General features: G+C 50.4%; 2 protein-coding genes across 3 annotated transcripts; both read right to left on the reverse strand.

The window, feature by feature from the left end:
• Positions 1–645: 645 nt before the first annotated feature.
• Positions 646–6,896, reverse strand: CYP26A1 (cytochrome P450 family 26 subfamily A member 1). Of its 2 annotated transcripts, XM_067552860.1 has the most exons (7): positions 4,583–6,896; positions 4,112–4,336; positions 3,564–3,851; positions 3,121–3,270; positions 2,201–2,335; positions 1,690–1,845; positions 646–1,476 (listed from the first exon to the last, which is right to left on the reverse strand). In XM_067552860.1, the coding sequence occupies exons 1-7, from the start codon at positions 4,769–4,771 to the stop codon at positions 1,135–1,137; spliced, it is 1,485 nt and encodes a 494-aa protein (XP_067408961.1). In that variant the 5' UTR covers positions 4,772–6,896; the 3' UTR covers positions 646–1,134. The 2 variants fall into 2 exon arrangements, with proteins under 2 accessions (XP_067408961.1, XP_067408962.1); XM_067552861.1 differs by lacking the exon at positions 4,112–4,336 and having other exon boundaries at positions 4,583–6,895.
• A 3,820-nt stretch (positions 6,897–10,716) lies between these two features.
• CYP26C1 (cytochrome P450 family 26 subfamily C member 1) lies at positions 10,717–24,910 on the reverse strand. Its single transcript, XM_067552976.1, has 6 exons — positions 24,707–24,910; positions 24,120–24,344; positions 23,414–23,689; positions 19,224–19,379; positions 12,979–13,614; positions 10,717–11,727 (listed from the first exon to the last, which is right to left on the reverse strand). The coding sequence occupies exons 1-6, from the start codon at positions 24,908–24,910 to the stop codon at positions 11,338–11,340; spliced, it is 1,887 nt and encodes a 628-aa protein (XP_067409077.1). The 3' UTR covers positions 10,717–11,337.
• Between the last annotated feature and the right edge of the window lie 1,637 nt (positions 24,911–26,547).

The following is a 26,547-nucleotide window of genomic DNA, read 5'->3' on the forward strand; positions in this document are numbered from 1 at the left end:
GCAGACCACATATCTAGGTTGTTTGCAGTAACCACTGATAATAGGCACCGTCAATGGACAGAGAGATTTTGACAGATATATTACTGTATGTGACAACATGCAGGGGGCCTGTTGGTGCAGGGTAAGAATACCATGGGAGAAAAGGCACTGAAAATGCTTTATTCTGGTCTTTGCCTACACAGGTAGGAACATATTCTAGTGGGCAGAGTGGTTATGGTTTAGGCAACATGGTTTATTCGGTCTCACCTTCATGTCTCAAATTTAGATTTATAGGCTACTATATGTTGGACAGGGCAGGGAAAGAGCCTATATTATTTCCTTTCATTCCCTAGGAATGTTAGTCAGCTGTATATAGGGTGGGTTTTTTAAGTGGATGATAGAAGTCTTTTGAGTTTGAATTTGAGAGCCTCCATTAAGTCTCAGTATCTTTAACAAATGAACTGTTTCAACTCCAGTTGGAATCTTCTTGTTAGGTAGAGGTGTGAGCATAGTAAGAATAGAGGCTCAAAATACAACAAAAACCCCACCCCTCACTTATAAGGTGAGAAAAAACCCAATTCCAAAATTCAACTTCTTTATAACACCACTGAGTAGTTAAGTTAGCTCTTTTTGCATATAGTAGAAACTACAGATATTCAATGCAAAGCATCTTCAAAAATAGATTTTATTTTAGTCATAAAAATCCATAAGCTTTTGCACACAAAACCTAATATAAAAAAGTAACCTGAAAACATTCTCCTTGCTTAAATAAGTCATGTATGTATTTTGGTCACAACGTGCAATTAGGTCCCGTGGTTTCATATGCTTGTTAGAAGTCCTGTCTCTGAATACATATACTTTCCTTAAACTCCTTCATATGCTAAATTGACTAAACTTTCAATAAGATTCTTAAATAGGAGGGAAACATTTTGTTTCTATAGAAATAAGTTATCTACTTATGGACCACAGGGACCCATAATTGTAGTGCTTGAACGTATCAACCAAACTTAGGACATGTAATAAATTTTTAAAATATTTTTAAAAGACTTATAAATAACTATTATACAAGTTAAATATTTAATATTGGATTTAAGTTTCTATAAAAAGTTGGGTACTTTAAATGCTATCGATTTCATTCAAAATAAACCTTTGACCTCAGATTTGGCCATTGAAACCTATGAATTTGGTAGGCAGATTGTCCACTGGATACACTATGGGGCCAGTTTTCATTGTAGGAGGTCCATTTAACAGCTGCCAGTCACAATTCCGAGCCAATTCCACCATAAATATTTTGAGAAGAATTTTTGCAAACTCTTTGCCCACACAGCTTCTCAAGCCCCCTCCAAAAGGGATGAAACTGAACCTGGAGGAATCCTCTGGAGTGGGAGACATAAAACGATCAGGGTCAAATTCATCCTTGTTGGTGAAGAGGTCTGCAACATCGTGTGTATCACAGATACTGTAAATTACGTTCCAGCCTTTAGGAATCTGGTAGCCCTGTAAAAAAAACAAACCCGACTTCATTCATCTCTGAGGAAGATGGGTGCAAAGATTTTACAGAGAAATAAAAATATACAGAACCCATGGGGGAGGGTGAAGGAGAGATAAGTTGTCATAGTTTGACTTATTTTTATATCATTACTATCCAGAAAGACTATTACAGCCTGTGAGGAATTTAATAGAAGCAAAGCCCCAAGCAGCACAGCTTACATTTAACTCAAAAGTCTTGAGTGCAACTCGAAATCCTCCAGGAACTGGTGGACTCAGCCTGAGGGTCTCTTTGATGACACAGCCTGTGTACTTCAGCTGTTCCAAGACTTCCATATCCAGTTGTTTGTTGTCTTGGTTCATGCTGCACAATAAACCCTAGTAGGAAAAGCAAATGGCTAACATAAGACTATGCAGAAGTCAGACTACAGTTCGCGGTAGCTGGACATGCATTGCTGTCAGTAAGGGGGGACAAAGTGGTCATCTGCTTCCTATTTATCACAAGACAAAGACGCACCAAACAAGCTTGAATCACTGCAAATCTCATCTTTCCAATTGAAAACTCAGCTTTTCCCTAATAGGTTGTTTTAATAGGGGCATTAATTTTGCCTAATTAAGAGAGATTTATTCTCTAGTCTGTTAGAGAGTCAATACATTCCTTTCTCATGAAGGAGAAATAAAATTCCTCTGTATTCAGTTTACTGTTTAACTTCCAAAGAGAAGACACACCCACCTTCATTTGTAGCTCCTTTCTCACTTTTTGCAGCACATCATGGTGAAGCCCCAAGAAGGTGATAAGAGATGTGGCCGCACTGGCAGTGGTTTCATGCCCTCCAAACAAAAGTTCGGTTGCGGATTCTTTTAGCTCCTAAGGCAAAGAGCAAGATAGTTTAAAAACAAAAAACCCACCACCCTATTGTTTCGGGTACTTGAGACCCCACCTCGCTCCAGAGTTGAACTATGCCAAGCTCATTGCCTTCTCCTCCCTTTACCCTTACCCAAATGCCCTTCTACAGGAGATCCAGTTTTAAAGCAGAGGAAATTCTGCCTTGAATGCCACCAGTGATTAGCGACATCCCTAGGCGCCTCAGCTACAGATGCATTTTAATATGAAGCCACAGAAAGACACCGAGAGGGGAGGAGTTGAGAAGAGACTCATCTGGGAAGCTCTTTCAGGGAACGGATCCCCCTGGCTTTGCACACGTCCTGTGGTTCGGTTCCGACCGGCCGCGTACAAGGGGGAAAGCACTGCGACGATTTCCGATCGCTCTGCAAGCGCTGGGTGGTATGTGAGGCCAGGATCCGGGGCGGTTGGGACCGAGTTCAGGCAGCTCCAGAGCCCGGGCCGCTACGGGAAGGCTCGGAGTATCTTCCTCATCGCTCGCCCGGGGGCTGCCCACTCACTGGCTACCAAACCACCGTCAGGAATCCGGGCCCTGAAGCTGTTCTGAGAAGCCGCCGCTGGCCGGAGGGGGGAAGGGGGGGGTTGGGAGGTACGCTTAGGGCCCGATCCTGCTCCCATCCCAGCAGCAGGAGCTTTGTCACGGTGTTTAAAGGACGCAAAAATCGGGCCCTTGGCTGGGGCTGTGAGGAGCTGCCCGCGCCGCAGGGCAGCCACCTCCCGCGGGAGGGCGGCCGCACCGGGCGCCTCACCTGCATGTCCAGCGGCTCTCCGTTCCCCTGCGTGTGCTCCAGCAGCAGCTGCAGCGCGTCCTTGCAGCCGCCCGCGGGCTCCTCGCGGGCCATCTTCGCCCGGATGTTCTCCTCGATCTTGGCATGGATGATGTTCCGCGCTCGCAAGCCCTGGGGCGGAGAAGGGACGCAAAGGGCTGCGGCTCATCCAGCTGTCAGGCAGTCCGTGTGTCCCCCCCCACCCACACACACGCTCTGCCAACGCCTGGGCGCCCGCTGCCAAGCCCAACCCTCCCCCCTCCCACCTTCCAGCTACCATCGCCGGGCACCCAGCGCCACGTCTGCCCTGTGCGCCGGACCCCGGCATCCCCCAGGCGGGTCCGGAAGGAAGGGCAGCCTCGCCCCCTGGAGGTGCCCGGGAACCTCGCCCCAGAGCTAGCGCCCATCCCCGGCGGGAGCTTTACCCGGTAGAGGCCGCTGAAGGGCACATCGATGGGCAGGGAGAAGAGGTTGCGGATCATCTCCTCGAAGGCCTCCACCAGCTGCTGCTCGCTGCCCTGCTCCGCCTGGCGCGGCTCGAAGCCCAGCAGGATCCTCATGGCGATGCGGAACATGAGGCGCTTCACTTCGGGATAGACCAGGAGGCAGGAGCCGCCGCTGCGCAGCCAGCGCGCCAGGCAGGCGCTCACCTCCTCCTGGATGCCGGGGATGTAGTGCTGCAGGGCTTCCCGGGAGAACGCCTTCATGATCACCTGCGGGAGAAGGGGCAGGCTCAGACCGCCGCTCCCAGCGTCCCACGCCACCACAGCGCCCCCGGCCGAGCGCGCCGGAGCTGGGGCTCGGCCCGGCTGGCGAAGGGAGTGGACCCCCCACCTCCCCAGCCGCGCAAAGGCTGGCGCTGCTTGGGCAGCTTGGAGAACGCGCAGGCGGCGCGGCCGGCCCAGCTCCGGGTGGATGCGAGCCGAGGGACAGGCGGGGGAGAGGGCGGGAAGGAAGCGGGGCCTCGGAGTACCTTCTTGCGGTGCTTGTGCTGCCCGTCGTGCAGGTTGGAGAGGCAGCCCGACCCGAGGATGGTGCGCACCGACGCCGGCCACTGCACCGACACCAGCCGGTGCTCCCCGAGCAGGATGTGCCGCACGTTCTCGGCCCCCATCACCCGCACGGTGGGTCTCCCGAAGAGGTGAGTCTTGTAGATGAACCCGTATTTCCGACGCTTCATCTGAAGGAACTTCCGCCGCTGGAAGACGCGAAGGGCCGTGACAGCCGGGCTCCCAGCCAGCCACCCGCCGGGCCCCTGCCCGCCCGCCTGCCTGCCTTTCTCCCTCCCCGGCCTACCTGGAGCTCAGCGCACCCAGGAGCCCGTGCCGCCGCCAGCCTGACCCCGCAGGACCGAGGAGGAGCCGGTTCCCCGAGTCGCCCCTGTCTACTCCCCGAGGGGCTGCCCCGGAGCTGGGCAGGGGCAGGGAGGGTTGGCGTGCCTTACCTGCAGCACCAGTTGCAGCGTCTCCCCGAAGAAGGGGAGCCCCATGGTGCCGGGGGGCAGCGGCAGGCTGCAGCCGGGCTCCCGGCCGCGCACGCAGTAGAGATTCCAGAGCTTCACGGCGGCCAGGAAGAGTAGCAGGGGCAGCAGGAAGGTGCAGAGCGTGCTGGCCAGCAAGGTGGAGAAGCCCATGGCTCGCGAGCGGTGCCAGCCAACAGCCCCTACCTGTGTCCGCAGCGCACGAGCCGAGCTCCGCCGTGGGGCCCCTTTTTATAGCCCTCCCCGGGTTGCTGCCCACTCTACCTCGGTCAGATAAATTAGTTCACCCAAAGTTCATCTTTAATTGCGGATGGTGGCCTGGCTCCTCCCCCCGAAATCTTTAACTGTTTGTTTTGCGCCGTGGCTTCTCCCTGTCTCCCTCCTCCAGGGAGCTACAGACAAGCCACGGAGCTGACTTTGAAAAGGTGCTAATTGCACCCAGACAATAGGGCTGGCGGGAGAGGGGCCCCGGCCTTTAGCTCCCTTAGGGCGCAACTTTGGAACTCATTGAATAAGCATTCAAGGATGGAGAGGGGCAGAATTGCAGACAGCTGCGAGCTCAGCTCGTCAGGATCAAGGCAGACCAGCGAATTAGCCGCATCGCCTTTACCATGTGCCTTTATTTATCACCGATCCTCCTGGAGGAAGAATATATCGACGCAGATTACAGAAATGCCTCACTTCGTTTGTCTTGCTGCCCAGTTACATGGGCAAGCGCACACCCTGGCTCTAGTTTGCTTGTATGCATGGTGTGATGATATATATATATAGATCTATCTCCACACACGTAACCCATCTTTTTAAACCTCTCCTGCGCTTTGCAGTTCGACACCTAACAAATAAAAAGACCCGAGCACAGGCTAAGTGCAACGAACCGAGCAGCGGCCTGCATTGCGCGGAGTAGTTAAGTGGACTTCGCCTGATTCCGGGTTGGTGCTATTATTACGCGTTCGCACAGGGGGATCCAGCCCCGCGAGCAAGGCGCAGACCCTGGACAGCACTAGCCGCGGGGGCTGAGCCTCAGCGCTCTGAACATCTCCGGCAGGCTAGCCGGGGCAGGACCGAGCGAGCTCCCCAATCTCCAGCTGCAAAGCGCCGAGTCGGCTGGAAACCCGCTTCGGGTTTACAGGCTAAAAACGCGATGATGTCACTGGATCAGGAGCAGCCGCCGCTCCAGCGAGGAGAGCTCGTCTTCCTCTGAAACGAGTGCGTGGCCTGTGGTTCACCTCAAAGGCCCGCCTCGTATTTCTGTTCAGGGTCCTGAGCGGAATAAGCATCAGGCAGGAGCAAATCCTTAAACTTGCGATGCAGCGCTAATCGCAGGTTCACACGCAGGTCAGCGAGGGAAAGAAAGGTTATATCAAAAAGTAAACACCCAGCCCATTGCCACCCACAGCCTTCTATAGACGCTTAAATCCTGGCTCGCAGCCCCCGCACGGCCGTGCGCGGCTTTCGGTGCTGCTCTCACGCTGGGCCGCGGAGCGCAGCTAGTCCTTAGCCCGGGCCGGTTCCATGTGTGAATCTTTTCTTTTTCAGCCTGAGGCGAGGGGTTTGCCTTTGCAACAAGCAGGGCAGTGGCCGTGTTCTTTCTGAACATAGGTGGGAGGTGGATAATCCACAGACCGCAATAGCTTTACAGGGAGAAAGCAGAGGAGTTCGGCATACTCGCCCACAACAGTTTAATTGGGGGAGGGGGGCGCTAAATCTCCTGGCACAGAGGTTGGGAGTTAGCTGTGTGTACCCCAAGCGGACCGGACTTCACCCTGGCTGTGTGCTCCCGCGCAGAGAATGGCCCAGAGACGTGATGTTCACGGGAGGGGAATGCCCCAAGGACTGCTTCGCAAACGCTGGGAAATATTCTGGGCAGCTCCTCTGCTGAGCCGTATATTATCACTGCTGTGAAATTCGGAGTGGTAAGAGCTGACTACTGGAAAAGGATGTTCACGGGCGACGGCTGCCACCGGTCCTTCATTCCTCCGGCTTACGGCTGTAGATTTATAAGAGGTCGCTGAAAGGGAAAATACGATCAAGGCTAGAATGACTCTCCAGTTCGTTTGGGGATCCTGACATTATTCCTTGGCAAAACCTCTTAAGGAAAGATTTTGGAGCAAAGTTGAGTTTCCCTTCCGTGCAACCAGGGTCATAAATTAGCCAGATATTTGTTGGTTGTTCGCAAAAGAGCAGCTGCTAAAAGTTTTCCAAAATACTGATCGCTCTTCTCTGTGCATCATTTCTGAACTGTATCCTCACACCCAGCTGGCTGCCATCGGCAGCTTTACAATCAGAAGGTATTGCCGATCGGATACAAAGTAGCTCCGATAACACTTTATATAACACGTACACCGATACCACCTGTACAGAAATCACTGATTCGCAATTACCGTTATTACAATCAAGGCAGCAATAACTAGATGAAGTAGGACAGGCACTTATCGTAATGCCTTACATTTGTATTTCGCTTAGGCATCGTCTCGTAGAAATAGGGCAAATGATGAATACAAACAAGATCCTCGATAACCTTCAAATTAGAGAACTTTTTCTCCCTGTGTTTGTTGCTCTCTACCTGGCTGAAATGACCTTCACAATTTCTTTTGTAAATTAGTAACTAAGTTGGGAAATGTTTAAAGGGACACTCCAAGGTTCAAAGTAATATTTGTATCTAGAAAATTTCCTTGCAACTAGTATCAATAGCACCGTAATATATTAAAAGAGAAAGAAGTTTCAAAATCAAAAGAGCTGTCACTGTTGTTTGTCATATTTTATATGTTTATTTATCCTATTTCACTCAATTTGGACGCTACAAGTAACCTAGTCAGTTTCATTTTTGTGTCTAGTAAATTTCACTTTCTGAGTCCCTGCCCAACCACAATAAACATTAGAAGTGCGATTTTTTAACAGAATCTAAATGTTATCCTCTAAGGTATCCCCTTTCCTGCCTGGTTGCTTTGACAGTACCTGGTCATGTAGTCGTTGAATGCGCAATATTTCTGTGCAACATACACATTCTATTGAATGTTTTCTAGTTTGGGGACAAAACGCCTTACCCTATATTTTAAAAACGAAACTTTATTTCTAAAGGGTGCAGTGTCAGCAAACGAGCTGACCCGGGAGGGCTATGGGCTTTTCAAGTGCTTAGCGTTTCACTAAAATGTAGCAGGTGAAGTCCTAGTTCCTACATCTGAATGCTTAAAAATCATGTATCGGTAAAGGGTTGAAGCACACGGTGAATATTATACATATGCTTACATATCCTGTGAACATGCGGACGCGGGTTGTTTGCTGTGCCCGGACGTGAGATATATTTATAGATTATATAATTTCAGACTAAATTTAATCTGGTCAATTTCCCTATTTTGTGTTTAAAACGCTCACTTTGTTCCCATTCTCCCACCTTCTGTCCTATCTAAACTGACCAGCGTCTATGTTGGCGGCTTCTGAGCCCACCAAAGCTGGCACGGTTGTATTCTCTGCCTAATAGGGATGACCATTTTCTGATGTCTGCGCATCGTCAGGGAATTGCGCGGGGGAAGCAGTGGCATGACCTCGGGGTTCTTTCCCATTCCCATACTCTGACCCGCTTGTGACCTACAACACGGACCGTGACATCTGAATGAACTCTGCGAGCAATTTCGCCAAGTTCACTGTCCATCAAATAACGAGATACGGTGGTCTGAGCACCGATAATTACCACAGGAAACCTTTATTATCTCCACAGCCATCTACAGTCGTCAGCCCGAAAAGAATCAAACGGTAAAAGAGTGAAAGGGATAATTAAAGACATCTTGGAAGGGGGTCAAGAAATTAACAGCCTAATACGAACAAACTTTGATTACGAGTAATAAGTGTTACACTTCACTTGCAAATGCTCATGTTTATTTGAAAAACAAAATCAGTTTCAAGTCTTTTTTTTTTTTTTAAACTAGATTCACATTACATCATTTAACAAAGTGGTTACAGTGTTAATGCTCGAGGGTAATTTTTTTAGCTTGCTCCTGAAGAATCTTCCCCTGATAGACCTTCACAATTTATCCAAGCTAAGGAGGAGGCTACAGAGTTGCATTTGCCAGTCGGCTCCCCAGCCGATTATTGCCTAGGTGAGCGGTCAGGTCCCACCGAAATAAATCGGAACTGGAGATGGATTAAAGGTTCTCCAACTTTTTTTTTAGGGGATCACAATAGCGTCAGTAGCGTTTGGATGGATCAGTTCAGTAGTCGTGCTAATTAAAGTTAGTCATTGACACTTGTATCCACCGCCTACTGATTTCCCCTCCGTTCACCACAAAGATTCACCTTAAAGACAAGGTCAGGAGGGCAGAGGCTTCTGGTTCACTAAGGGGTCAACCTGCCAACAGCACTTAACTCAGACTTTCAGTCCAACCTTTTCCAGATTTGACCTGTCACATTTGGTAGCCATGTTTCTGCTCTAGGTAGCTGAGATGTTGCGCGGAATAAAATTAGGTTACACGACTTTCTGATGTTCAATTGGGAGTGCTTATCCACGTAAGTTATCTTAGAGGTGGCAGCCAGCCTTCCGGCTCAGAAATAATAAATAAGTCCGGTTGGTTTTCAGGCAGTGGGTCACCATTTAAGGCAAGAGGGGCTTTTCTCCTTTTGGGAGATTGCAGAAGGACAAGAAAGTTTATTTAGGGGAGTAGTGTCGTTGGAGAAATCACCTTAGGAGCCCAGTCTGCCAGCCTTCCCAAAGGGAAACTTCATCCTAAGGATAACATGTCTGGGGACTCAGATGTTCTGCTCGATGACTCAGCTTTATGATACATTTTAATACAACACCAGAGCTTGACCTAGAGCAGGAGTAGCCAGATTTTCCATCAAACAGTATGAAAAGTAAATATCAGGTGTTTCCAGTTCCTTACTCCCGCTCACCTTTTAGACAGACAGTATGTACTACGTGCCTGAGCCAAAGCTCAGCGAAGGCTTTCCATTGCCTTCAGTGGACTGTCATCAGGCCCTAAGTGAAAGTGAAATAATTTATTCACTCATCTATACAAATCATCATTATTACTCTCCTCTCAATGCTCCAATGTAACTGCCTTTTCCACTGATGGACATGAAAGGTAGGCATCACAGACCTTTCATTTTACCATTCCAAAATATTTGTGAGATATTCTTTTACCTGGGCAGAAAGAAAAATACCGGAATTGAAGTGTAGGAAATGGCAAGGCAGAGAGTATTCAGAGACTGTCTAACAGGCCAATCAGCCTTAACTCCACGTGAATACATATTGTAAACCATACTGAGTGACAAATGGCCTGATTGCTCAATGCCAATCTGATAGTTATTGTAATGGGACTATCGCTATAAATATTGAAATCATTATTCTGGAAAAGATACCAGAGTGTATATACAAGAACTGGTTTTCCACCTTTAAAACCATGAACTTTTCAGTCAGAATCAAATAGTTAAATGTCCCGATTCTTTAAATGTTTATTTTAAAAAGATCACTTCTCTGTTGAAATCTGATTCTTTTATGCAGATTTCAACCTGGAACTAAACTCTGGAGCACATTTACCCTGAAAACGGGATTTACTGTCAAATCCTTAACAATAGCAGCACAGTCCTTACTATAATACAGTGTTAATGTACAATATTAAGATCCAGTACGATCTGATGGAGCAGAATGCATCTTTATCATAGGGACGCTAAGGGGAAGTGTAGGAGGTAAATGAAATACAAACAAACTCTTTACATTAGTCGAGCGGAAATTAGAGTTATTAGAAAGTTGCAGAGAATTGGGATTCTCTGACAGGTTTGGACCTATCAGATTGCAGCAACCCCTTAGATTTTTCTCTTTTTAAATATCCATGGAAATTTCTCCAAAGCTATGGCGCAACGTGACGACCCTGCCCACCCCCCTCACAAACGTCCCATATGGCATAATTCTTCTACATGTGGAACAGGAAACTCCAGGCCACCTTTAGCCTGGCGCTTGCAATGAAAACGTGCTAGAGATAGTTCCTTTCCTCTCTTATTCTGCCACTTCCCTTCCCTGCATTATTCGGGACGTGGTCAGAAGGAAGGGGCAGGGGGCTGACCCCGATAACAGTGTGTCCTGGAAGAATGTGCAGTGGATAGGGCTTGCCCCCAAACTTTCAAGAGCCAGCTGAGGCAGCACGTGAAACTAAATCCCGGGGGATTCTGTCTTAAAATCTAGAACAGCTGATCGCCCTCCCGCAGCGAACACCGCTCCGTCTGTCAACCATTTAAGGAATCTGCAATACTCGGCTCTTGGACTCTTCCCCGTGGTCGGTCTCTGTGGTTTTCAGACGCCTCAGAGTGCACCTGGGCCCTGGTTTCCCCTCCCCGGGGTGCAGTTAGGAATAATGGCACAGAACAAGCCTGTCTCACGTGCACGTGGAGGAAAGGGAGAGCGCACTGGATGGGCTGGGCAGCGACCGAACGAATCCCGCAGCCCAGAGCCGAGCGGGGCGGCTGCTGCCTCCCACGCCCCTCTCCTGTTGCCGTGGGTAGCAGGGTACGGAGGAGGGAATGGGTGGGCTGGGCCCCTCCTCAGCAGCCGGATCCCAGCCCCGCTGCAGGGAGCTGCGGAAAGGAAACGGGGCTCGTGTCGCGCTTTCTGCGTCCGGTATAAATCCTGGTGCGGGTCCCCCATGCCCGTCCCTCTGAGACAAGTCTCCAGCGGCTCCCGCTCCTCGCCCTGCTCGCCCGCCCGCCCCATGGCAAGAGGCCGCGGCGGCGGCTCAAGCTTCCCGGGACACCTGGCGGCTGGTGCTGGCGCCGCCGGGCTGCAAGGGGTGGAAGAAGAGCTGCAGCCCGTCCACAGGATGCACGATGGGCACCGTCTGCATCTCGGGGAAGCTGGGGGTGGCCAGCTCCCAGCGGGCGGTGCTGACCAACTCGATGGCCAGCAGCTTGAGGATGGCCTTGGCCAGCTCCTGGCCGATGCAGCTCCTCACCCCCCCGCCGAAGGGGATGTAATGGAAGCGTCCGGCCCCCTTGCTGTCCTCCTGCCGGGCCGAGCCGAACCTGTCCGGGTCGAAGCTCTCGGGGGGGCTCTGGAACGCGGCCGCGGTCTCGTGCGTGTCTCGGATGCTGTACATCACGCTCCAGCCCTTGGGGATCTGGTAGCCCTGCAGGCGGGAGGGAAGAGGAACGTCAGCCAAGGGGCAGCTCGCACGGGGACGGGGTCGGGGGGCTCCTGCTGCTAAGGGTTGGGGGCACCGAGACCCGTCTCACATAGAAACCTACCCGATCCGCGCGTGAGAAAGTGCCTCCCCACCCTGGGCAATGCGCTCAGTTCGGCCCACAGAGGGCGACACTCCGCCCCCGGCCCTCGGCCAGAGACCGGCTCCGGCTTTCTCCAGTAAGGACGGAGGTGTTGGGGTGTTGTGCGGGATGTTTAATTCCATCGGGATGCCTTCCCCTGGCGGGCACTGAATGCCAAGCAAACCCCTTTTGTAATCAGCCAGCTGCAGAAAAATGCCCCTGCAGGACATCGGGGTTAATGGAAATAACGTAGGGCTCTTCCTGTGTGCAGAGACGTGCATCAAGAAGGTCCCTTTGAGACCCAAATCCTGCTCGCCTCGCTCACGCCAGTATTCCCAATGACACAAATACGACTCGTGTGACGAGACCAGCTGGCTACTGGGCCTGTCCCTTCAGCTCTTACTCTGACAGGTAGTCCGACTCCTGTGTGTTCACAAGGCACCGGCGCCTGAATAACTCTCGTATCACTGATAGAACTGCTCCTACCGTGTGATTTTGCGGTTACACCCTGCTCTGTTTCATTATCAGGTCTTGTATTCACGCTGTGATATTGTCACATTTTGGGATTTGCTGATTTAGTGTAAAATCAGTATCATTTGATTTGCGGGGAAGCGGCCAGCACATATTTGGATACCATATCAATACATTAATTTTAAAAAATAACCAAATAGTCGATCTCTAGAGGCTTTCTGTTTTTCATTTTTTGTTTTAAGTGGCCAATTTCTTGTGTGCACCGTTCCCCCGTATTTTGTGCTTTCTATGATTGTAGAATAGACGGGGGGGGGGGGGAAGAGGACAGATTAGATGCACATTTATTTTGCACTTAACTCAGGTGCATCTGCAGTAGGCAAAATGTCATATCTTGCATCTTAACAGGGGTTTCACACTGAAGGTAAACTTGTTCCACAGATAAGTTTCAATAGCCACACAATTTCCATTATTAGTAAATCAGCCCTTTAAAATACCAAGAGGTCAGAAGAACACCCAGAGGAAGAAGAAATTGGTGTGGAGCTGCCTGGTAACAACACAGGCAGATGCACATAAATAAACAAAAGCTGCTTGGATCAAAACGGTGCCCGAGTCTTTAAACGATTGCAAACACACAGATAACTTACATCCAGCTCGAAGGTCTGCAAGGCTGTCCTATAGCCTCCAGAAACGGGTGGCAGCACACGAAGGACCTCCTTAATCACACAGTCCAGGTAGCGCAGACGGCTCAGCTTCTCCAGGTTCATCTCAGGCTGACAATCGCACTCTGCTCCTGGTGTCACTGGCCCTGCGGGCACCTCGAACCTGCTGGGCGGATGGCTGCCTTTCCCTTGCCTGTGGTTTGAATAATGATAGTTTGTATTCAAACTAATTGCTTCTGGTGTCATTCTGGTTAATGTGGGCTCCTTAGGATAAAACCGCCGCATAAAACCACCTTCGGCCTCTTCTTCTGCCTTTAGATCCAGCTGCTGACTTCCATTCTTCGGCGTCCCTTCTGGCGTGGAGAGGAGAAGCTGTTGAGTGTCACTGTCCTTCCCTTTCTCCTGGACCATCGGTGTATCTTGGCAGGGGTCAATATATGGGTGGTTCTTTTGGGCGACTGCAAGTGAAAGACAATGGCACTGCCTGTCCAATTCATGGGACACCAGTTCCTGTCTTATTTTTTCTATCGCCGAGGGGTGTTTCAGTAGCAGAAGGATCAGAGAAGTGCTGGCACTAGCAGTGGTGAAGAAAGCAGCAAATATCAGCTCAATCGCTGACTCCTGTGGAGATAATCAAATGTGATAGTTTCAAATGCATTAGTGTTTTAATTTTCAAACCATCCTCACCTCTGTTCTGGCAAATCCTGGATTCTTCGCTTCCCCAGAGGCAAGTGCCTGACCGAGTCTGTAGATTAACAAGCTTTTTCATTGCTCAATGACATTAGTGGAACAACATCTAAAGTCCTGGCAACGATCTTCGATGGTTCAGATTTGCCTGAGGCTATCAGCCTTTCTCTCATGCAGCCACGCTGTGCAAGAGCAAGAGGACCTGTGCCGCCACCTGAACTAAATCGCGATGGGCTGGCTTTTGCAAGGTGCTGAACTCAACTTACAGGGTATATTCCTACTTACGTGCGTAAAATTCAGGGCGTTGCTGGATTGCATCACAGGGCTCAGAACCTTGCAGAGGCGAGCCCTGTGTAACAAGCATCGGGACAACCACGGAAGAATTCCAGACACTCCCTCCATATCCCTCCCTCCCTTCGTATGCTATTTAGTGCTGTGTGCAAAACAAGCCTAGGCATCCAATCTGTTTTCTAAAAAGCAAAACCTGAGGCGTATTGCACCGGAAAACACCTGAGCAGAGTGTTACACACGAACATCGGCCATGTGCTAAGCTTTACATCACTTTTTGTCACGACGTGGCTCTGGTAACTCTTCACACAGCCAAGCCACAGAAGGACCCCAGACGATCAAAGTGGGCCATGTGCACGGATAGCAGGCAAAACAGCCGTCAGATCTTGCAGCCAAAGCCATGGATCCGCGAAACCAAACAATCCGGCCTTTCTAAGACCCGCACGGAAGGTTAGACACCGGGAGTTTCTTAGCTTCCTTCCCCTCTTGCCCATCCACACAGACATAAAACGAAACGTGCAGGGTTAGGTTGCGAACTATTACTATTAAGCCAACATTTACAAATCTGACCCAAATAGTTGGCAATGAGCGGTCTGTCTTTCTGTAACGATGTCTGTCCTGTTTATGGCTCTCGGACACACTCCAGGGACTACTGTTGCCGTGTGTTCACGGGCACGGCACTCACACCCGCCAGTTGTGGTTTGTGAATGCACAGTTCATGCACAGAATAGGCACACCGTTACGCCTCGCCAATAGCTGCGAAGGTAACAGGAAGAGAGAGAAGGTGGGTGAGGTGCAACGCCACTGCATCCAGTGTACCAGGAAGGGTTTCCAGGGACAGCCGGTCACCATCTAGCGGTAAAAAGTGGGCTTTAGGGGGTGACGCCAGGGGTGGGAATGACTCCAGGGCTCAAGAGCCCCCGTAAGCACCAATGGGCTGGCGCCGCTGTGGCCGGGACAGGGAGCTGGGAAGAATGACAGCGGACTGCAGCGGCTGCAGGGCGGACAGAGAACAAGTCCCGTTGGAGGAGCCCATGGGACACAGTGACTTCAACGCAAGTTCTTCTACCTTCCTTCGGCCCGGCTCAGCGGCTGGGCCCTGCTAAAGCATTTCCGCCGGGTTTGTTTCCTTTAAAAGGTAATACACATCTGGGCTGGGAAAGCCTCAAGGCGCTCCAGGCTCGGATTGCATATTAAAGGCAGAGGAAGCCACAAACCCAGGGACGGGCGGCTTAAAGCCGCGACGTAGCCGGAGCCAATCCCGTTACGCCGAGGCATTGCAGGGCTCTGGTTGCAAGGATTTTGCTTTGCTACCAGATCTAGGCACAGCGGGTAACGCTTCGTTTTCCCGGTCTGAGCGGGGCGAGGGTTGTCAGTGTGCCGGCTCTCCGGGACGTAAGTCTGTTCTGAAATAGCGGGGAGCTGCTTTCCCCTTCATCTGTGCCCAGGGCTCCCAGAGACAGGAGCAGGACTTCTGCATTCCCGAGAACAGAACAGCCCCCATTGAACACACGCCTTCGAAACACGCAGTTTGAAGTTTCGGAAATGTCTTTGTTCGCACGGTGCCGAGCGCTACTGGGAAATCTCCGCATAGCGAAGTGTGGCACCATCCTTCTACATCAGTCTCACAGGAGCCGCTCTCACTGCCGCATCAACGGTGACGCTGAGTGGCTTACTTTGTGTTACTCTATTGAACTGACCATTGTATAACCGCGCTGAGGAGGCAAATAAAGCAGTTCGCAGCGTATTCATGCGGCTGGCAAGAAGTTCCTGCAGCTAAGTTATTTTATTCAGCTACGAGTATTTCATTTATTCTTTTATAGCCAATACAATTGCGTGTTGTGTAGACTCCACTTAGCTTTCTATTCGCTCTGGTTCATTATGGACACATGCTCAGGAATAACCCGTTTTCCTTCAACTTTTAATTTCACCTTTAGTGTTACTTTAATGTCGTGGTTTATAGTTTAATTTATTTTAGTGCATTTAGTGCATTCTGAGAAAGCCAAATCCCTGCACCAGTGCTATATCACCCATATAACAGTGCTATATCACTATCTTGTGCTATATCACCCATATAACAGTGCTATATCACCCATATAACAGTGCTATATCACTATCTTGTGCTATATCACCCATATAACAGTGCTATATCACTATCTTGTGCTATATCACCCATATAACAGTGCTATATCACTATCTTGTGCTATATCACCCATATAACAGTGCTATATCATCCTCTGCCTTCAGGGAGAGCCCTACACCCGCACCCTATGATAAAGGATGTGCTCTTTTCCCTTCTGCGGCATTAGGCTTTTTATGGTGGTTTCGATAAAATAGCGGACTTTTTAACCTGGATTTTTACAAGTCTTTATTTTGTAAAGCACATGCTGCATTCATTCCTTGAGTACAATTCGCAGTACCTGCGGAGGATGGAAAGTGCTCTCTGAAAATCATTTACACACAACGCAAGTCAGGAAATTAGTGTGTAGACTCGTGCTTGTAGTGTCTCTCAGATATACTTATCCATTGCTGTAAAGCAACTAAGATTTTTTTTGCCTACGCAGATCATTTGACTAGATTAATATTCCGCTGCCTCTTTTATTTTAGTAAACGATGCTGCCACATTAGACACTAAATGTAAATTATTTCGCGATCTACAGGAAAGTTTCTTTAAATACAAGCTGACTTAGGACGTTCCTAACTACACAGCGTACAGGAGTGCATAATAATATACTAACACGTGCTGCCTGCCTTCCCATCACTGCTATCTCGACTGGAATGAGTCTCTCATACTTGGCTCCAACCATACTGGACTCTCCAGTTGCTCGTATGATTATTTTTGTATGATATACATTAGAGCTGCATGCTCATGGAGCAATCCATTCTTTACAAGAGTATGATCTGACAAATATTACATTACAGACACCCGTGTTTAATTTTACAAAGATAGTTATGTTCATTTCACCTACACCTATTCTACTCACATGTAGCTGCTCCGGAAACATATTGTCTTTCAAATTATTTAGCGATATTTACAAATTAGCGAATTAGTTTTGTCAGACAGTTTAGATTTTCTTAAACATGGAGATCGAATGTGTTTGGTCACTTTAATTAATCTCTAAAATTAATTATTTTCCTGATAAACTAGTTATAAAAATGTTCCTCCCACAAACTGCTGAGCTACACAGCTCGTTGCAAACTCCCTCACAGAGCCCTGGTTTTTAATCAGAAGAAAAGTAGCCTATGGTTTCGTATTTGCAGGTTGGATTCCCCTTCGTGGAGCTCCACGTGGGTTAGGATTTGAACACAAACAAATCCATCAAATCTCCTATCAGGAGATCATTATCCCATTTTAAACAGTGGGGAAGTGAACCACAGAGAGGTGACTAGAAAGTGACAGAACCCAAGTCTTCTGGGTCCCAGGCCAGTGTTTTATTTACTCGGCCACACTGCCTCCCCACAACAAATCTGGCTTGGAGCCAAGCTGTGCTCTTTTTGTGATGCACTCAAGTGAGAAGACATCAGGAATGGTGAAGATCGGAGACGGAAAAGACCCCCTAAGCCAGGGTTCCTTCTCCTGCCAGTGCAGGATTGTTGGGGATGGCCGTGTGGCTGCTTTGTAGCATAAACTAAACTGAGGGTGCTGGGTGTTCTGTCTGTCCATTTTGCTGCCTACACTAAATGCCTACGAATCTAAGAAAATGCATAGTGACTTTTACCACTGTTATTAGGAGGGATGCAACAGGCAGTGATGCGTTTCCATGGGGAGCCAATGCTATTCCGTACATACAACTTCTAGATTTTCAGGAACTTTACAAAAACACCTCACCTGCTCCTTACGAGTTAAAGATCCGGGATGAAATCCTGACCCTGCTGGAGTGAATGGGAGTTTGGAGTCAACGGAGCCAGGATTTCATCCCCGGAGGCTAAGCAGCATAGTTTTTACCTTACAAGTTAATAGTATTTTAGACCCTGAAACTGGCTTCACATCTGCTCAGGAAAGAAGATGACCTAGAAGGACTTCAATATTTTGGCAGTTCTGCCACTTTGGTAGCCAAACATGCCTGTTTTGGAAATCCGGGGCACTAAGGACAGAAGCTGATTCTCAGCTGGAGAAGAGAAAGATAGGTCAGTTTGGGTTTCACAGCAAGTCCTGGCCCTGGACTGATAGCTCGATATGATACTAAAAACCACGCAATTACAAATACACTTAAACCAGCTACTGCACAAGCTCAAAACTGTCTCAGAACGTTACAAATATTAGTTCAGATTTCTATATAGTACATCCAGAGTGACACCAGACTAGCTTGGTGGGACGAACGGCCTCAGCGCTAAGCAATCCTTTCTCAGTTCTTCGGCAACAGTCCCATTGCTTTCAATTGGGAGTTTTTCCAGAGTAAGAACTACAGGATTTGGCCCTAAGTCATGATGCTGTCTCGTGGTCACTGTTCCTACACATCCACGTTCTGCCTAATATAATTAATGAGTTGGCCATCAGGAATGACCCGGAATCCATCCTTCCTTCTCATTTTGATACATTGTTTTAAAGATTGCTGTGTTTACAGCCCTAGGAAACACAGTGGCACGATCCATAGGCCCGGCTCCAATATGCGTGGGGATGTGCGAGGAATGCACTATGGGGTCTATCATGTCAAAAGTAATATTGTGAAGCGTCTTGAGAATACATGGATGCGCAAGGAGCCCCATCAGAGCTGGACAAACCTAGCAGTATTCTGTTAAAGCCAGGCAGATGCTTGGAAGGAAAGCCAAGAGGATAAGGTACAAGGGCAAAAGAGTCATTTAATTACTTTTAAAATATTAACGCTCTTCAAATGCAAAGCAATGTAACCATGAAAAGGATTGGAGGGCTGGCACACGCTTCCTAAGGGTCGCCTCCCCTGCGCTCTGCTCGGGCTTGGGAACTGGTGAGGCGTTCCAGGGCTCACCTTACTCTGCTCGGCACCTACCTTATGTGTTGCGTGTCAGGTCCCTCTTTCAACAGCCTTGCATTTCCACGGCTTTTGCCCCCCAGACCCTTATTTCATCGAGATGGACAAGTGATGTTTAGTGCCGCTGGATGGCGAGCAGTTAGGGTGAGGATTGGAAGACGGTTGACTACAAGCTTTGTTATTGTTTGCGATGGATTCCCCCAGAGTGGGTAAAACAAAGGCGGAGACCAGCGGATATCAGGTGCGCCCCAATCAAAGTGCTTTAAAGACAGTTAGAAGCAAAACAGCAAAGGAGATTCTCTTTACCTTCAGCTCCTGCATGGTGAATTCTTTGCCATGCTCCTTGGCACTGTTTATTATGAAATCCAGAGCATCACTATGACCTTCCAAGTTCTTTCTCTGTAGTTTTTCCATTATGGCTTTCTCCATGTAGTCATGTAACATATCCCGGGCTTTGATCCCCTGCGAAGAGTCAGACATGATTGATCAGGGACAGTCCAACCCTGCTCTAGTGAAACACTGTAAGAGGCGACCCAGAGAAAGACCCTACCCAGGGTGAATGGCACGTAGGGACCCCAAGGATAGCGCCACTCTTATTTCTAATTCAGTAATACCAATAGCTCGACTCCACGGTCATTTTGCACTCTGAGCGGTGCTTTAATCTGACACCTCACAATTAAAAGAGTCGGAAGGACAAATGCATTTGTCTTTGCTAAACAGACAAGGTGGGTGAGGAAATATCTTTGATTGGACCAACTTCTGTTGGTGAGAGAGACAGGCTTAGAAGCCACACAGCACTCTTCGGCAGGTCTGGGTTTGTCTTTGATGTCATTAGCTGGCACTAGGCGGCTGCACTCTTGGGAATTGAGTAGCTTCTCCCTGTACGCCCTGTAAAGGGAAGTGCTGCCCAAGGAACACATCTGGGGGAGATAGCGGAGGAAGCTGTGAAGAGTTCCTTGGGCAGCACTTCCCGTAGATTTTAAGGCCACAGTGACCTCTTGTTGACTGCCATGAACAAACTCAGCTTCCACTCAGGCCAAAGGAGGCTACCTGGATAAGAAAGGATAACTTGACACGCCAATCCCAGTTTAACACTGGCATGCATAAACTTCCAGTGGCTTATCAAAGGCTGTGACAAAGGGGTTCGCTAGTCCTGATAAATACACTAGCTAAATAAATAATAATCATCACACCCAGTTGGTTGTGCATAAATGTGTCTGTCAGAAGGCTGCATTTCCATTAAAGCAACACTCCATGCAACCAAATATCTAACAGGATATGGGGTGTCAGCTCTGAAGCTGTCACTATGTGAAATGGAAGTGCATTCAGAATGCAAGGTGTGTGGTTCTGCAGCAAGAAGACAGTCTCACAGGCCTCATCCTACCAGAGATCACCCTGCTGTAGAAGCCCAGAGGCAGGGTAATCTAACCTGAAAGAAATCCAGGCACAGATTTTGCTAGGGCAATGTTATTATAGAGTCACATACAGGAGGTCAGACGAGATGATCTGGTGGTTTCCTTCTGGCATTAAACACTGTGACTCTGTAATAATATTGTCACAGGACACCAGCTCCACCCAGCAGCTGCAGAGTAAAACTAACAACCAAAATTAGACTATTATGTGCCAGATAGGGCTAACAGTGCCACTTCTGATTAAGGCTGCTCGACACGTCCCGTTACAAGACCTTGTTTTCTTGCAGCTTATAGCTTTTCCAGACTTCAAGGGTTTGGGCTGAAAATGTTTTCCATGCCTGCTGTCTACATCAGGCTGAAGTATTTTAGCAAATTTTGGCCAAGATGGTTACGCCTTTTCCAAGAACGAGGCTAGTGAAAAATATGTTGTTTTGCCCTGTTAAAAGATTTTGGCAAACTTGTATTTGAGAGTCTCTAGCTCCCCAGGCTTTGGTGCAGGGAGGAGCCTTTCGCCATCCCTGTGAACATTCATCCAGATTTGGCCAAGTGATAATCTTGCTAGATCTTCACAGCTAAAACCTCTGGAAATTCCATCTGCTCAGCTTGGGGCTTCAAGGCGCTGAAAGGACTTCAAGTAAAATTGTAACTCTGGGACCAGGCCATGCCAAAACCTGGAACTGAAAGCAAGAGAACTGTCTCTCCTGTTCTCTCAATGCCCCAGGCCCCTGCTAGCATATAGGAAGAAGCAGCCTGATTTGAATACACAAGGGACAAAAGCCAGCTGGGGGTGGATTAGAAGAAGGAGGCTGTGAAGAGAAGACACAGGACTGAGACTGAAGGCTGGCTGCAGGGGAAGAGAGAAGGGACTAGATGTTGAGATGGTGCAAGACTTGGACTGGTTGGGCAGGAGATTAGGACTGGGAGCTGGGTTGCGTAAGGGGGGCTGGGAGCTGGGTGGGAGGAGGGATGGCGGGTTCATAGATTTTAAGGCCAAAATGAACCATTAGATCATCTAGTGTGACCTCAGAGAGACTATGACTAACTGTACAAGGAAAATGGGAACCAATGGGATGTGGAGAAGGTTGGACAGATCTGAAAAGGGAATCAGGGAGAGAGCTGGGATTGGCTGAACAAAGAGCCTGGGGAGGCGAGGTACAGAAGAAGACTGGACTAAGAGCAAGGGGAACTGGGATGGGCTGGGCACGGGGCAAGGACATTGGAGCTAAGGAGCCTAGGTGAACTGGGACTGGCTGGGCAAAGAGATTGGGTGTGCAGGGGACATTGGTAGTTGAAGGGGATAGGGTAGAAAGGATAAAGCTGGGGTGGGGGACAGGAACAGCAAAAGAGTCTGTCTCCCCTAGAGCACACTTCCCTCCAGAGTCGAGAACTGAACCCAAGATTCCTGAGTCTCACCATTCCTCTGCTGTCAGCAAATATCTCTAAAACCCACTGGCAACGCTAGTGTCCCAGCCTCCTCTACCGCTAGTCTACATGGAGCATGATACCCTAGTACTATCAGGTATTCTGTTAACTCAAGTGGCAGAGGTCTGCTGCTTGGATCTAAAGGTTCCAACCCTGTTGATGATAGTGGATGTTAATATGATGATACATAGCAGAAGTTCTGTTTATTTTCCATTTGCGTTTTCAAAAACCTAGGACATCACACCCCCAAACATTGTGTGTGTAATACACACACCCAAGATATCATCCAATATAATCAAATATATAAATTGAGCTCTCCCTAGTGATAGACTCAAGGAGCTCTGTGTATTTAGCTTAACAAAGAGAAGGTGAAGGGGTGATGATTACTGTCTGTAATCATCTACATGGGGAACAAAATATTTAATAATGGACTCTTCAATCTAGCAGAGAAAGGTATAACACAATCCAATGGTTGGAGGCTGAAGGCAGACAAATTCAGACTGGAAATATGGCATATATTTTAACAGTCAGAGTGATTAGCCCTGAAAACAATTTACCAAAGGTCCTGGTGGATTCTCTGTCACTGAACACTTTAAAATCAAGACTGGATATTTTTTCTAAAAGATCTGCTCCAGATATTACCTTGGGGGAAGTTCTGTGGCCTGTGCTATACAGGAGGTCAGAGTAGAAGATCACAATGGTCCCGTCTGTCCTTAGAATCTACCAGTCCTTTTCTAGCCCCCTCCCACTTCATACCCCACAGAACTATGACACAAACATGTCAGGAGCTAGTATATACTATTAGGGTAATAAGTAGATGTTAGCAAGGACTACCTCAGCCAAAGGAAGTGACATTCTCTGAACCAGCACACAGGTGCAGAGAACCCATATGCTTGTGATGTTAAAAGGAGAGGATACCATCATAATAGCAAAACCAATAATCTGTGGAAAGGCACTTGACAGGTCACTATCCTGCTGAGAATATAGGAACACAGAACTGAAATTTACACCAGAGAAAACTCTAGGTGCAACATGCTTAGCAGTCAAACATTATACAATAATAAAGCGAACCCAACGCAGAAAGGTGTGGGAAGCAAATATTTAGAAAGAAACAGAAAGAAATGGCTACGAGATGTAATTAAACCAAACATTCTGTAATAAGAGAATAATCTGACACTTTATAAGCAACCACTGCCAAAGAAGTGGGGCAAAATTTAACTGATCATTGCAACTAATATACCAATGAAACCTGTTTAAAACATGACCCATTACCCACTCAGGGACATGTCAGAAATAAGACATCCAAAGAGAGAATTCCTGGGGGCGGGCAGAGAAGATTCACTACATTTTAAAGTGGCAATAGCGATCCAACTTTCACTACAGAAGCTAAGGCACAGTGCAGGGACCCTTATGGGATCGGATAATAGTGCTGATGGGCTTTCATGGCTCTTACAATTCTCCTTAACTTTACGTGGCTTTTACAGTTCTCGTTAACTTCCAGCTCTGGTACTGGAGACCAACCTCGGCGTTTTTGTCTACTTTGGCGCTGGACATTTTTTTTAAAGCAAATGCGGACCCTGAGATCCGCGGTAGGTTGCAAACTAAAGGCAGAGCAGAGGGAAACAAAGCGGGGTGAGGCGGCGCTGTAACCCGGCACGGTACCTTTCGCAGCCCACTGAACGGTATGTTCAGGGGCAAGGAGAAAAGGTTCTCCACCAGCTGCTCAAAGGTTTTGGCCAGGTCCTTAAACTGCTTTTCTTCCAAGCTGAGGCCCAGCAGAACCCGAGCTGCAATGCGGAAAGTCAAGGTTTTAGCGGAGGAATAAACCGCGATGGAGCCAGGCTCCCTGCACCAGCCCCGGAGCTCCCAGTTCACCACCTTCTGGATCGCAGGGATGTAGCTCTCCAGGGCTGCGCGGCTGAAGACTCCAGCCAGGATCTAGGAGAGGGAAGGGAAGAGAGAGTCAAAGAGAGCGCAAAGGCCGGCGGTGCCGTCTCCCAACCGCAGCTGCACAGCCAGGGGACCTGGGGCGACCCCTTCTGCAGCCCACCGCCAGCTGGCTTCCAGAGGCGGGGTGCGCAGGCTCCGGCGGGGTTCATCACAGCCTCCTTCCCTGGGACCCTGGGCCTCCGGCCCGCTCACCCAGTTCCCCGCTGCCTGTCCGCCCAGCCCTTCGCTTCCCCCCCACCGCCACTACAGATGGGTTTTAGACACGGATCCAAACGCTCCCTTCCCCCCCGGCCGCCCCCCTATGCCCGAGTCAGACTCCAGGGGCCAGGCACGTGTGAGCCCAAGAGCACGGGCCCCCGGCCCATAGCCACTGCCCTGCCCGACGGCGCTGTCACTAGCCGCCCAGCGCGGAGCTCACCTTCCTCCTCTGCCGGTGCAGCTCCCCGATGGAGTTGAGCAGGGTGCTGGAGCCCAGGATAATCTGGGTGCTCTGGGGCCACTGGGTGCTGACCAGGCTGTGCTCGCCCAGCAGGATCTTGCGGACGTTCTCGGCCCCGCTCACGCGGATGACGGGCTTGCCCAGCAGGTGGGTTTTGAAGACGTTGCCGTACTTCTCCCTGCGCGAGCTGTGGAAGTTGGAACCCTGCAACCAGCCGGCGGGGCGATGGGTCAGGCTCGGGTCTCGCCACCTGCCCTCCGCCTGCCCCGAGGGAGGGACCCGCCCTCACGTCTGCTGGCTGCGGGGCGCGGGCTGCGAAGGGCGGCGCTGGGGGAGGTGGGAGCCCTGCGCAGGGGCATTGCAATCCCTCCCTCGCGCCTCCCCGACCTCTGGGCGTCCCAGGTAGAGCCTGGCCCCCGGGGCGCGGGGAATCTGGTTCGCCAGAGGGGGGCGAGCCATTCTGCAGGGCGGCCCGCACCCGCCAGCGGTCACCAGTCCTGGCCTTGCAGCCTGGAGCCTGCCCCCAGCCCCGCCGCCCCGGGACGCGGGCTCCCGTCATACTTTACCTGGACAAGCCAGTGCAGGGTCTCCCCGAAGAACGGCCACCCCATGGAGCCTTTGGGGAGGGGCAGAGCGCTGCCCCTGTCCCTGCTCAGGGTCCACCTGAGCGCCCACAGGTGCCGGGACACGGCCAGGAGGAGTCCCAGGGAGAGCACGGCGGCGGCCGCCGCTTCCAGCCAGGACCACACGCTGATTCCCACCAGCAACATCTTCGGCGTCCAGCCGCAGCCGGGGGCCCGTTGTCGCTCGTCACGCGGCCAAGTACCTCCGCCGCTGGCTGGGGGAGCCGGGCACTAGGCTGCGGGGAGGGAAGGAACAAGACAGGAAAGCCTTTGATTTCCGAGTGCCCGGGAAAGCTCCAGGGCAGCGCGCGTCGCTCGGGAGCTGTTCAGGGTGCGGGAAAGGCGGCCCCGCGCCCTGTCCCTGTCCCTGCCCCAGGACTCTGGGATGCGCTAAGTGCCGGCGGTGGGTGAGCGGAAGGTGACATCGGCCGCTTTGCAGAGGTGACTTATCCAGACTCAGCTGCTGCTGCGCCGGATCTGCCGCCCGCAGTGAGCGGGAGGAACTGAGCTGCCCGCAAAACCAAGCGCACTTTACCGCGCTCAGGCTTTCGGGCTGCTGCTTCATTTCTCCGCGCGAAGCCGGATCCGCTAATTAAACAGAGAAACTCCATAGCAAGGGAGTCTCCTCTGGGCTAAAGCGTCCTCCTCACGCCACTCCCCCGCGAGTCCCAGGGTCTGCTCGAAGTCCGAGCTCCAGGATGCTGAGAGCAGCAAGCCAGGGCTCCGCGGGAGAAACTTCCTGGCAAGAGGTGCTTGTTGGCGACTCGCCTGGCCGGGAGCAGCCAGCACTTCCAGGTGCTGCAGCCAGCATCCCGGTGACTTTCTAACTTTATCCGCCACGGCAAAGAGGCGCCTCTTCCGCAGAGGCAGCAGCAAGCTGCAGCTGTCAAAGACCCTGCGGAGCAAAGGAGAAAGAAGCTGGGTTACTCACGGCTCCCCGGAGCTTTGGCGGCGACCATAAAGGAGACTTCTCCTTAGGAAAAGTCTGCAGCCCGCTTCCTCTCCACCCAGCCTCTCGCCGTCTCCGGCCCTTTTTAACTGTTCTCTGCCTTGAACAGTTTTATACAGGAATTGGCTGCTTACTCTCCGATCCACCTTCAGAGATGACGTCTTTGCTGCATATTTAACGAGCGTGACAAAGTGCAATGATTGGCGCCCCTGGGAAGTGAGGATATCGATTGAAAGAATGTGGGGGGCTAAAGCGGGGGGAGGGGGGCCGAGCTGCCGTGACAGATCCCTCCAGCTGGAGGGCTGGGGAACCAGGTAACCAATGGCAGCCCGTCCACAGCTTAACTCACATTCTCATCCCGCCCCTCGGAGTCCAGCGGGACCAGCAGCTCAGCTGCCCCTCCCGTGGCAGCCAAAGCACCTTCTCCACCCCTTACTCCACTGAGGACAGGGGCTGGATCTTTCCCGCGGCTCGGATTGGCTAGCGGAGAGCCAGTTACTTTCGCCAGAGGAAGTTTGGTTCCTGAATGTCACAACCCACGCCGGGGATTTTAATGTTCGTTCCCATGGGCTGCAAGAAAACGGGAGCGCCGCTTCCAGCTCACAGAGCAGGATCCGTGTCCTGCGCTGGCCTGTCCGCCACGCGCGGGGGGACGAAGGTCTGGGTCTGGACGATGTGAGACGGCCGGTCGTTGCAGAAGTGTTGCGAAGGAAGAGCCGCCCTCCAGCACGGCTTGCCTTTCGCGTGCCGTCCGCCGACCCAGCCCTCCTCGGCTTGCGGCTAGCGCAGAGCCCCGTGCGCAAGGCGGCCGAAGAGCCGTTGGAGGCGTGCACAC

Source organism: Emydura macquarii, unplaced genomic scaffold (genome assembly GCF_026122565.2).
Source record: "Emydura macquarii macquarii isolate MOO-44397 ecotype Brisbane River unplaced genomic scaffold, CSIRO-AGI_Emac_v2 contig_1390, whole genome shotgun sequence".
NCBI lineage: Eukaryota > Metazoa > Chordata > Testudines > Chelidae > Emydura > Emydura macquarii.

What these genes read in the sequence shown, in the direction of transcription:
- CYP26A1 (XM_067552860.1), bottom strand. Translation starts at nt 4,771, where the DNA reads ATGGGCTTCTCCACCTTGCTGGCCAGCACGCTCTGCACCTTCCTGCTG. An exon ending in CCTTCAGCGGCCTCTACCGG is followed by an intron (nt 3,271 to 3,563) that starts GTAAAGCTCCCG and finishes TCTCCGCCCCAG; the next exon opens with GGCTTGCGAGCGCGGAACAT. An exon ending in GAAAGGAGCTACAAATGAAG is followed by an intron (nt 1,846 to 2,200) that starts GTGGGTGTGTCT and finishes TTTTCCTACTAG; the next exon opens with GGTTTATTGTGCAGCATGAA.
- CYP26C1 (XM_067552976.1), bottom strand. Translation starts at nt 24,910, where the DNA reads ATGTTGCTGGTGGGAATCAGCGTGTGGTCCTGGCTGGAAGCGGCGGCC. An exon ending in TGCACCGGCAGAGGAGGAAG is followed by an intron (nt 23,690 to 24,119) that starts GTGAGCTCCGCG and finishes TCCCTCTCCTAG; the next exon opens with ATCCTGGCTGGAGTCTTCAG. An exon ending in TCACCATGCAGGAGCTGAAG is followed by an intron (nt 13,615 to 19,223) that starts GTAAAGAGAATC and finishes TTATCTCCACAG; the next exon opens with GAGTCAGCGATTGAGCTGAT.